The sequence below is a fragment of the Ictidomys tridecemlineatus genome, chromosome 4 (genome assembly GCF_052094955.1).
Source record: "Ictidomys tridecemlineatus isolate mIctTri1 chromosome 4, mIctTri1.hap1, whole genome shotgun sequence".
NCBI lineage: Eukaryota > Metazoa > Chordata > Mammalia > Rodentia > Sciuridae > Ictidomys > Ictidomys tridecemlineatus.
This window is the reverse complement of record NC_135480.1, coordinates 213,169-224,186: the sequence shown is the minus strand read 5'-3', so window position 1 is coordinate 224,186 and position 11,018 is coordinate 213,169. Positions and strand designations below refer to the sequence as shown.

Here is an 11,018-nt window from a genome sequence, read left to right as displayed (position 1 = left end):
CGGTCTTGCCTCCAAGCTTTCTGCAGTCAGGCTGCCCACTGAGCCTCTCTCCTCTGAGGCCTAAACCCTGTCCTCCCAAGCAGGCGGGTTGGAGGAAAGACTCAACAGAAACCAGTGGAGGTGAATCTGAAGGAGAGTTTATTACCAGTGATGGTGCTGTTGCGGCTCCCACCCGAGCCAGACATTGGCTATCTCCACCCGCCCTGGTGTCCCCTTCCATAGATCTCAGGCAGCTAGTGGACGCCTCTGGGCTCAGGCTACACTGCCTCAAGGATGGCCTCAGTCCTCCCAGATTCCCAGAGAGGGCCCCACCACCTTCTGCCTACAGGCCCAGAGTTGTGGGGGCTGAGACTCCACTTCAGGTGGAGGCCAGGTCAGAGAAAGGGTCACTCTATCAACCACTAGGTGCTCAATTAACAGGGGCTTCATCGGTATTACTGTTTCAGGGGCTTTTGCAGTGGCAGTGGCTGTAGGTGAGGTAGAGATCCCAGGCCTGACCAGGAGCAGACCCCTGTGTCTGGGCCTCCTGCTTGCCTGTCCAGGGCCTCTCTGCTCAGAAAAGTTGCCCAGAGTCTGAAGGCAGCATCCTCCTGCCTTGGGGACTAGGACTACCTCTCCACAGGGCTCTGACCACAGTGCATTCTACCCGCTCTGGCTTCAGGGCCTCAGAGGACACTGCTGAACCCCCTGGGAGGCTCCGGGGGGCTGTCCAGCTCTGAGTGTATGATGACCAGACCTGGCTTTGCTGTCTTCACGGCCTGCAGCTCCTGCTTGGCCAGCTCACTCAGCCCCACAGAGGCCAGTCTGCAGCCACATGCAGAGGACAGAGGGTGTGGGTCAGCTGAGGGAGAGAACTCCAGGGCTGGGGGACAAGACTGGGGCACAGTGGGAGTGGGGATGAAGGGCTGCTGGTCTGGGCCGTGCCAAAGGCCCACGCGTCCGAGGCTGTCTCTCAGGGCCTCGGTCCTTCAGGGGAGTAAAAGGGCGTGGGGATCACTGACCACAGGATGTGCGTGTTTGGTCAGTACAGTGATCAGGGCCAGGGTTGGGGCCAGGGCTTCAGGGGTGGGTTCTAGGCTGGGCTCCCAGATCTTGTCTGAGCCTGGTCACTTGGGAGGTATCTGGAGAGGCTCCTCTTGAGGGTCAGGGAGTCCCAGCATCCACCCTCCCTGGGGTGACCGGCCGTGTGCCCACAATTTGTCCACCTGAATCTACCTGAGGGTCTGTAGGCTGCATGATGGGTGCTGCAGGACTGCACACATGTAGGTCACTGTGGGGTCAGACAGCTGGCAGCCGCTGAGGTCCAGGGTGGTCAGGGCAGGGCTCTGCCGGAGCATGCCTACCAGGGACTGGAGTGCTCCCGGGAGGCCGGACAGCTGCACCCTGAGAGGAGGGCTGGCTCAGGAGCTGCGGGAGGATGCCATCCCGCTGTCTCTCCCAGGCCAAGCCTCACCTGAGTGTCTGCACCCGGCACCGGGGCCAAGCCAGGCCTTCGCTCAGCATGCGCAGACCTGCCTCGCTGAGCCTGTTGTGCAGCAGGCCTAGGTCCGTCAGGGCGGGTGCGACCTTCAGGGCCTCCGAGAGGTCTCGGCAGATGGCATCGGGGAGTTTGCAGTAGGACAGCCTGTGGTCAAGAAGCTCGTGGGTCTGTGGGCAAGCCCCCGGCCACTTTTCTACCTCAACTGCACAAACCAAGGTGGGCCAGACCCCACCAGCTGGGCCCAATGTGGGCATCCTTCTGGTTCCTTATATGTATTTCCAGATAGCAGTACCTGGCCCCCCCACCCACTGGACTACTGAGCCATGTCGCCACTGATTCATGGGCTTCTGGTCATTTCACCGTCTGGTCAGTGGGCATTCCTGTTGGACAGGAACTGAACAGCTATCTCATTCTCAGTACTGTTCATGCCTCACGAAGTCTCACATCCACCCTCCAAGGTAGAGGACGCTGGTTGCGTTTCACAGAGAGGAAGCATAAGCCCAGACAGACTGGCTTGTCCAAGGGTACCCAGAGGCCAGGATTCACAGGCAGCCTGACCTCAGAGGGGGCACCTGATGCCTTCCTCTAGGGGGTTGGCCCAGGAGTCTCCAATGGCACCTAGCAGCCTCCTTGGAAAAAAAAAATACCTCGCCATCCTCCCACTCCCAGGTGCTGAGCCCCCTCTTTCCACCAGCACCACACCTTTCCCACTAGCACCTCACTCTCTGATGGGTGGGTCCCTGTCAGCTTTCTCCCTCCCCTATACTCCTGTCTCTGGAGGGCATCCTGCCCCCTGGGAGGGGCTGGGGCATGGTTACTCACGTCAGGCTGCTTAGGCCGCACTGTTGGTCAGTCATGGCCTCACAAAGTGGACGCAGTGGTGAACCCAGGAGTTGTTTTGTGGAGGCTCGAGAACTGCAAGAGAGGAAGTTGAGGCTGCTGCACTGCTTCAGCGCCTCCTAGACAGGGCCCTTTCTTCTCTGTAGTCCTCAGGCCTTGGTGCTTCCTCTGCCATCAGCTCATGTTGAGCTAGGACCCCTCTACCCTTTAATTCACTGAACCTAGAGTGAACCCCAGGAGGGGTTCTGCAGGTCCCTAGGGCCAGCCCTGCCCATGTCCTGACATTCATCCTCTGAAAGATGCTGAACACCCAGGACAGGTGCTGAGTGGAGCTAAGTTCAAAGTAACTCTTGCACAAGCTTTGTCACAGAGGAGCTGGCAGTCTGGTGTAAGAAGCAGGCATGGGGAATGTCACGGTATAAAGTGGTCATCAGGGCACTTCTGGGGCCAGTGGAATCCCAGGCCAGCTGAAGCAGCCAGGGCAGGCTTTCAGGATAGGCAGCAAGCAAAGTGTTGAGGGGAGGGACAGCAGGTGCACGGCTCAGGGTGCCGAGGGCATGGTGGACTCTAGAGCTCTAGCTAGAGCTGTGTGGTGGTGTGCTGGAACATGGTGAGGACTCCTAGTGAAGAAGAGGGGCACTGGGCCTCTGCCTGGTAAAGGGGTGAACAAAAGCAGCCCTGAGGTCCTCCCTGCGTCTGGGGGAACAGGCCTCAGGTTTGGACATGCTTCCTCAGTCCAGATGGGCATAGGTGCAGAGGCATTCACTACATACAAGCTTCATGCATACCAGGGCCTGCCAGAGGAGCAGCCCTAGCCTGGAGACTCACCCCTGCAGCCGCTTCACCAGGCTCTTCTTCTTTTTCTTCTCTTGTGCAGCCGCCAGTCCAATGTTAACCAGCCGCAGTGCCTGTCCAGCCGGGCAGCATCGCACACAGTAGCTCAGAACCTCCAGATCCATGCGACTCAGTCGCACTCGCTCCAGTGCCAGCTCTGGGAGGCTGCTCAGGGCCTGCCGCACAAAAGCCTCCTCCTGTGTCTCATACAGGCAGTACAACAGCTCTAGGGGGATGTTGGGCTCTTCTCCCTCTTCCTCTAGTTCCTCTGTGTCCTCCATCCCCTCTGATGCAGTCCTGGGGCAGCCCTGTCCCTGCACCCACCGCAGGGCATCCTCCTTCACACGCTCTGGAACCACACAACCAAAGTGATGCTCGATGTCTCGGATCCGCTCTGTGCTCAGCAGCCCGAAAAGGAAGCGGGTGGTGAGCGCCAGGTGTCCACTTAGCTCGGTGTCTGTGCGCAGGAGTGACCCCACGCTACCCGTCGGTGCCCCAGAAGCCCCCTCCTCCTCAAGCATGTAGGACAGTGCTGCGAAGAACTCCTGGAAACTCTGGTCAATGAATCGGAAGATGACCTCTGTCTTCAGCACGCCTGGCATCTCCTTCTTGCAGAGAAATAGTGTCTGCACTTTGGAGCCGCGAAGCTCCAGTTTCTCCAGGTCTTTTTCGGTGAACTGTGCCTTACGCCGGAGGACGCCCTCACGGGCCAGAAGGCACAGCTTGCGCAGCTCTCTCTGCACCCAGGAACCGTCGGCACCAGTGGAGCTCAGCACGCTGGCGATGAAGAGAAGGTACACCGAAGTGGTGGTCTTGGAGGTGCGCGACAGGTCCTGGCCCAAATCCAACTGCTGGCGCAGCACGGTGCACACGATCCAACACACGAAGGGCACGAAACACAAGCCGTACAGCGTCTCATTCTCTTTCACGAAGCGATAGGCACGCTCGGCCCTCCACTCATCCTGGAAGAACTTGTAGAAGTACTTCTTCTTGTCCTTATCGGAGAAACCTCGCACCTCTGCGCACTGTGGTGAACACAGGCGGCCCTGCAGCCTCCCAGGGGCGGCTGTGCGCGTGGTCACCAGCAGGCGGGCGGAGGGCAGCAGCGCTTTGCTCAGCAGCCCGCCCAGCACCCGTGTACCGCTAGTGGCCTCAAAGGGGTCTGTGCAGGGCGCGGCCTCGGCGGTCCCGGTTGCCGGCAGCTCGTCTGCGCCATCTAGTATGAAGAGCAGCCGCTGAGGCTGCGCTAGCATCTGTCGCACGGGTGCGCCCCGATCGGGGCACTGGTCCAGGATCAGGTCAGCCAAGCTGCGTGTGCCCGACAGCTCCAGCAGCTCGTGGCATGGCATGAAGAAGGCGAAATCCACTTGGCCTTGGTACAACTTGCCCGCCGCCCAGTCATACAGGATTTTCTTGGCCGCCATGGTCTTGCCAATGCCCGCTGGGCCCTGCAGTACGACGGTCAGCGGCCGCTGGCCTTCCTGGTCCCGCTTGAACAGTCGGTTGAACGTGTGTGTGTCCGAGCGCCGTGCGCGCTCCGGCTCTGGCTCCTCCGCAAGCCCCAGCGGTGCCTCCTCCAGGGCGGCGGTCTCGGGCGCGATGAGTAGCTTGGTGAAGCGCTTGTTGATCTTCACCGAGCGCGCGTTCCTCTCCTTCACTTTGGCGTGCTGCCTCAGCACGTGCTCGCGGTATTTCTTCTTGTACTCTGGGGGAGCGACAGGGAGCGGGGCGAGGATGGGCTGGCTTTCCAGCACCCTGGGGCTGGTGCCCTCCCTGCCAGTCAGGCCTCGGTTTCCTCTAGCGCGTCATGGCGCCTTCCCGCGCCAGCCTTCCTAGGGCCAGCAGTGGCAGCGGGACTTAGTGCTCTGAGCCCGTCCTCCCACAAAAGACCTACCGGCCACGGAGAGCAGCGCCGAGGAGCTGGGGCCGAGCCCTGAAAGGGAAACCTGAAGTGAGACTGCGCCACGTGCGGGACACAATAGGGTTAGAGCCTCCAGGATCTAAGTCATAGGATTTGCAAATTTGTGGGTAAAGCGCCAGGGTTTTATAGGGGAAGCTGGAAGGAAGGCAGCGGGCGGCAAAGACCCTGAACCAGGGACCCTGGGGAACCCCAACCAGAGCTCACGCTGCTGCCGCTGCGCCTTGAGCCGGGCCGCCACGTCGCGCACGTCGGCTCTCTTCAGGGTCTTGCGGGCCACATCCAGCGCTGGCTCTGGCCCATAAAAATGGGTCAGCTGCTCCGCTAGGTCCATGGCGTCCGCACGCTCCAGTCTCCCCCAAGGGATGCTGCGCCCGTCCATCGGCGCATCCCGCAGCTTGTGGCGGAAGCGCTTCAGCTGCTCCTGGCTCAGGTCTTCCAGCGCGGCCAGGAGCAGCTCGCGGGCTGCCGCAGCGCGGGGCTCCAAGCTGGAGGCGAGCAGGATTTATGTATGCTGCCAGGTGACCTCTGCCACGCACACCGGGAGTTCTGGGTGTCCATAGTGGGCAGGGGCCCGATCCAGGGCATCTGGGCTAACGCATGGTGGAGATCCACAGGGGCAGAGGGAGAGCTCCAGACCACCTCTGCCGCCAAGCAAGGCCGGTGCTCAACCTCCTCACTGGTGACGGGACTCACATACCAGCCTTCCTGCTCCATACCCCTCCCCCCTACTTCTTGCTTTCTCCCTTCCACACACCCTGCCAGGCCAGGTGAAAGGCCAAATGAGGTGTGTACCTGGGCTGTCCTCTGTCCTTTCTCTCCCTCTCTGCAGAGCCAGGGAAGGACTGGCCTCAGCAGCAGCTGTCACCTGTTCTCAGATGGTGTCCCTGCATTTCTGCTTGGCTCACTGCACTCTCTGGGCTCTTACAGCAGGGCTAGCCTGATTCCTGGGTGGGGAGCAGCCCCTGTAGCCCTCTGTGGCAATGTAGTCTCTAGAACGCTGAGCCTGGCGCGGTGGAGAAAGGGCTGGGACCAGGGAGTCAGCAGAGAGACGCCCTAGAGGGACCTCTCTCTGGAGACCCTTCTGGGATCCAGCACTCACCTGGAGCAGGAGGTCCCTGCCTCATCCATGGCGGCTTGTCTCTGGGTCTAGTATTCAGAGGCGGAGTCAAGGACCAGAGAGGTGACCCCTACCCAGGGAGAGCTCAAGCCAAGTCCTGGGGGTGGGAAGCTGTTCTGCGCTGTCCATTCCCCAGGTCTGGGCATCTCCGGTGCTCAGTAGGCACTGGGGTGTCCATCTGATCTGCAGCAAATCTCCTACAGGCAGGCTCTGTGGCACAGGCTGCACTGTCACCCTTTAAGTGCTGTTCTTGGTGACCTTTGATTCCCACTCCTCTTCTGTTCTTTTAACATTCCTTGCATGGGGTGTGGCATCCAGCCACAGCAGTGAGCAGCTGATTACAGAAGCAGACCACCTGCATGGAGGAGGTGGCTAGCTCAGAACCAGTCCTCCAGCTCAGGCTGGAGATGGTGAATTCTGCAGGCAGAGGGAACATGACAGTGAGGGAGGGCTGTGCTGGGGACCTTGGGAAGGGCCCATCCTCTCCTGGGCATGAGGAAGCGTGCCACGGGGTGGACTCTGCAGCTTCCCACTGTCCTAAGTGGGCTGATGAGAGGTTGGACATGAGTAGTCCTTGTGACCCCTGGGACCACCAGTGACCCCATGCCTGCGTGGAATGGGTGTGTGGGGTGTAAGAAGTGAGTGCATGTTTGTGTTCATGTGTCTGTGGTGGGTTACACAATGCTCCTCAAACAATCCCTGGGACATATAAGTGTCCCCTTATATCCTAAAGAGACCTTGTAGATGGGACTAGATTCAGGATCCTGAGAGGGGAGTAGATCTTGGGTTATCCAAATGGGCTCCAAATGTCATCTTAGTGTCATAAGATGTATGCAGAGGGTATCATCTCAGTGTCCTAGGATTTGGCACAGAGGTGCTTTGGGACATAGAACAGGAGCTAGCTCTGAAGATAGGAAGGGGCCAGGAACCAAGGATTCCAGGAGCACCACTCTGGAAGCTGGAGACGTCCATGGGTCTCCTCTCTGGAGCCTCAGATGGAGCACCGTGGAGCCAACACCTGGCTCTCAGCCCAGTGAAACTGATTTTGGACTTTGACCTGTAGAGTGAAGAGAAGAAGTGCGTGTCATTTTGAGCACTAAGTTTCATGGTTTGTTACCGCAGCTGCAGGGAGTGAATTCAGACTCTGCATGGCCCTGTGTGAGGAGAGCCTTCTGCTGTGGTCACGCACCTGGCCACAGGTCGTGCTCAACCTTGCTTCCCTCTGGAGCCCTGCTAGCTACCCTTGGGGAAGGAGAGCCAGAGCCTGGGAGTGTACAGTTTGCCCCAGCACTGCCCGAGGTCCCACCCCACCTGCCCCTTGGACTTCTTCCCTCAGGCCCTGCCCGTTTTTTCAATCCCAGGGGCTTCTCTGTGTCTGGGAGGGTCCCTGGTGGTAGAATACTCACAGGATGTCCACAGGTTCAGAGGACGTGGCCTGGAGGGACAGAGAGGGAGTTGACAGCACGCATTCTGGGGTGGTTCGTGCTTTGTGAAGGGCTTTCATGACCACGAGCCCATCACTTGTCACAGGGCCTGAGGACCCATGGGCTGGTGTGTCCAGGTACATGGCAGGAAGCCCTCACTTCAGGAGCCAGCTGGGCAGCAGGCAGCAAGGAAGAAGAAGGTCTCCTTTGTGCCAGGGTCTGGTATAAGCCCTGGCAGACATGGTGTGAGATGCCAGGCTCGCCTTAGGATCTGTGACCTGGCCTTGGCCGAGGGAGTGACCGCCATGAGTACTTGGGCTCAGGGAGGTGCTGTCCTTTTGGGATTCCAGCCCCCTTGGTAGGCTGAGCCCTGACTAGCTCCTCTGACAGCCTGGGATTTTGCAGAGGGAACATCACAAGACAAAGCAACAGCCTCATGGCCTGACTGGGGAGAGTCTGGGGCTCCACACAGCATGGCAGGCAGCACAGGGCCCCTAGGGAGTGGCCTCCTCCTGGATACCCCTGTGCCCTTGCTGGCCCCTCGTGAGCTGACTCTGAGTCCAGGACCCTCACACTCCTCCAGAGGCCGACTCGGCCCACACAAGCACGGCTGTGCAGCTCTTCATGCACATTCAGTTTTCTGTGTCAGTTCTGGAAAGTCAGTTATCCTTAATGGCTTCTTTCCCTTCATTGTCTAAGACAAAGTGCAGAACCAAACCTGGGATCTGGTCCTGGATGTACGCCCAACAGCAGCAACCTTGGGTGGTTGAAGTTGTAAAAAAGGCCTGACTCCCTGAGGGAAAGACGCAGGCTTTACATTAGACATCCTGAACAGGCTTGTGTCTATTAAAGAAACTGGATCCAGGACTAAAGACCTTCCAGATCTCAAAGCATTAGGCTCAGGTGGTTGTGGTGGTGAATTTTTCTAAACAGTTAAAGAGATAACATTGTCCATAATAACTTTGAAGTAGGAGCAGGGGAGACACTTCCTAATTTATTCCATGAAGCCAGCAATGACCGAACACCAAAATCAGACAGAGCTATCATAAATCCATTCAGACCAGTATCTCTCAAATACAGATGCAAAAACCCTCAACAAAACATGGGCAAGTCAGATCCAGCCTGTGTGAAATGCATCCCACATCAGAACCAGGGGAAATTTGCTCCAGGCATCTGGAGACATCAAAAAATCAATTAATAGAGTCCATCACACCAGAAGGCTGAGGTCCAGGAGACAAGGTCCACCAGGAAAGGCAGGAAAAGCTTCCACAAAACCCTACAGCCATTTGTGATTTCAGAAAATGCCTGGTGAGATGGATCAGAGTGGAACTTCCTTAGGAACACTCCAGCTGAGATTGGATGCAGGAGGGATGAGAAGACTGGGAACAGGACAGGGATGTGCCCTCCACCCTGCTGCATTGTGCGGGAGGTTGCAGCCTATGCAGGAGGACCAGACAGGAGATAAAACGGACACTGGGAAGGAAGAAATAAACTGTTTCAGTTTGCATATGACACAATTTTCTCTATGGAAAATTTCAAAGAACAAAAAGCAGGACATAGATTAATGTGCAAGCCACTTGCTCTCCTAGGCACCAGTAACCCCTGGATCTGAACTTTCAAACATGACACCATATATGTTAGCACCCAGAAGAGAAATACATAGGTGTAAGTCTAACAAAATAGGTACAAGATCTGTATGAGATAAGCTAAAACCTGACAGAGAAATCTAAGGTCCAAATAAAGAGACACCGTGTAGTGGGTAGGAAGACTCAACATTATTACGATGTCAGTTCTTCCCAAATTGATCTATGGATTCTTTAACGAAATCAAACTAAAAATACCAACAAGTTATTTGTGGGTGTAAAACCACTGATTCTAAAGTTCATGGAAATCTGAAATCTCAGAACAACACGACACTGAAGGGGGATAGATGCTGCCTGGTGTTCTTTGTACCTAGGGCAAAGGGCCTGCAGCAGGCCGTGTGGCTGGGAAGAGTCTGGACAGAAGACCAGGGGACAGAATAGAGAGCCCAGGAACAGGCACACTTGATGAGGAGCAGAGCGACTCCATGGGAAAGGACTTCCCAGCAAACACTGCTGGACATGGACCTCACACGCACACAGGCAGATCAATGTGGGTCAAAGAAGTGATATTAAATGCGAAGGGGTAGAACTGTTAGAAGATAAGGTTAGAAAATCGAGAAGACCTTAGGTAGGGCAATGACTTTTTCATGCAGCACAAAATCATGGTGCATGAAAGAAAAAGTATGTTTAATGCTTGTTAAGATCCAAGGCTTGTGCTCTGCAGAGACACTGTCAAGAGAATACAAAGGTGAGTTGAACACTGGGAGGGAACCTCTGCAAAACACCCCCTGATAGAAAGACTGTTGTCCAAAATAGAATCATGCAGGACTCAACAGTACGATAGCGAATGACTCAGTCAAGACCTTTCCAAAGAGGAAATGTAGAATTTATCTATTAGTTCTAGAAGTTTTCTGGTGGAATTTTTTAGGTCTTCTAGATATAGAATCATGTCTTCAGCAAATGGTGATAGTTTGAATTATTTTTTTACCTATTTGTATTTTTTTAATTTCTTTCTTCTAATTGCTCTAGCTAGAGTTTCAAGGATGAAGTTGAATAGAAGTGTTGAAAGAGGACATTCTTGCCTTGTTCCAGTTTTTAGAGGCAATGTTCTCATTTTTTCTCCATTTAGAATGATGCTGGGCTTGGGTTTAGCATATATAGCTTTTACAATGTTGAGGTATGTTCCTACTTTCTGCAGCTTTTCTAGTGTGATGAACATGAACTGGTGCTGCTGTATTTTGTTAAATGCTTTTTCTGCGTCTATTGAGATGATCATATGATTCTTATCTTTAAGTCTATTAATATGATGAATTATGTTTATTAATTTCCATATGTTGAACAAACCCTGCATCCCTGGGATGGACCCTACTTGATTGTGGTACACTATCTTTTTAATGTGTTTTTGTATGTGATTTGCCAGAATATTATTGAGGATTTTTTATCTATGTTCATCAGGGATATTGATCTGAAGTTTTCTTTCCTTGATGTGTCTTTGTCTGGTTTGGAATCAGGGTGATATTAGCCTCATAGAATGAGTTTGGAAGGGTTCCCTCCTTTTCAATTTCATGAAATACTTTTTTTTAAATTTTAAATTTTTTTCCTTATTTTTTTTATTGGTTGTTCAAAACATTACAAAGCTCTTGACATACTAGTGACTGTTGTATTCTGCTATCTTTCCTATCCTCTACTATTCCCCCTCCCCTCCCCTCCCCTCTTCTCTCTCTACCCCATCTACTGTAATCATGTAATACTTTGAGGAGTATTTTTTAATTCTTCTTTGAAGGTCTTGTAGAACTTGGCTGAGAATCCATCTGGTCCT

At 54.9% G+C, this 11,018-nt stretch overlaps 1 protein-coding gene across 1 annotated transcript; it reads right to left on the bottom strand.

The window, feature by feature from the left end:
* Positions 1 to 115: 115 nt before the first annotated feature.
* Positions 116 to 6,434, bottom strand: Nlrp6 (NLR family pyrin domain containing 6). The gene is made up of 8 exons (XM_078045211.1): positions 6,175 to 6,434; positions 5,280 to 5,560; positions 5,049 to 5,087; positions 3,149 to 4,859; positions 2,303 to 2,395; positions 1,454 to 1,624; positions 1,216 to 1,383; positions 116 to 804 (listed from the first exon to the last, which is right to left on the bottom strand). The coding sequence occupies exons 1-8, from the start codon at positions 6,201 to 6,203 to the stop codon at positions 666 to 668; spliced, it is 2,631 nt and encodes an 876-aa protein (XP_077901337.1). The 5' UTR covers positions 6,204 to 6,434; the 3' UTR covers positions 116 to 665.
* Positions 6,435 to 11,018: the final 4,584 nt, after the last annotated feature.

Bases quoted from the DNA above. Each gene is read 5' to 3' on its own strand.
- Nlrp6 (XM_078045211.1), bottom strand. From the start codon at position 6,203: ATGGATGAGGCAGGGACCTCCTGCTCCAG. The intron at 1,384-1,453 runs GTGAGGCTTGGC...CCCTCCTCTCAG, and splicing joins TGCCGGGTGCAGACACTCAG to GGTGCAGCTGTCCGGCCTCC. The intron at 805-1,215 runs GTAGATTCAGGT...ATGTGGCTGCAG, and splicing joins TGCAGCCTACAGACCCTCAG to ACTGGCCTCTGTGGGGCTGA.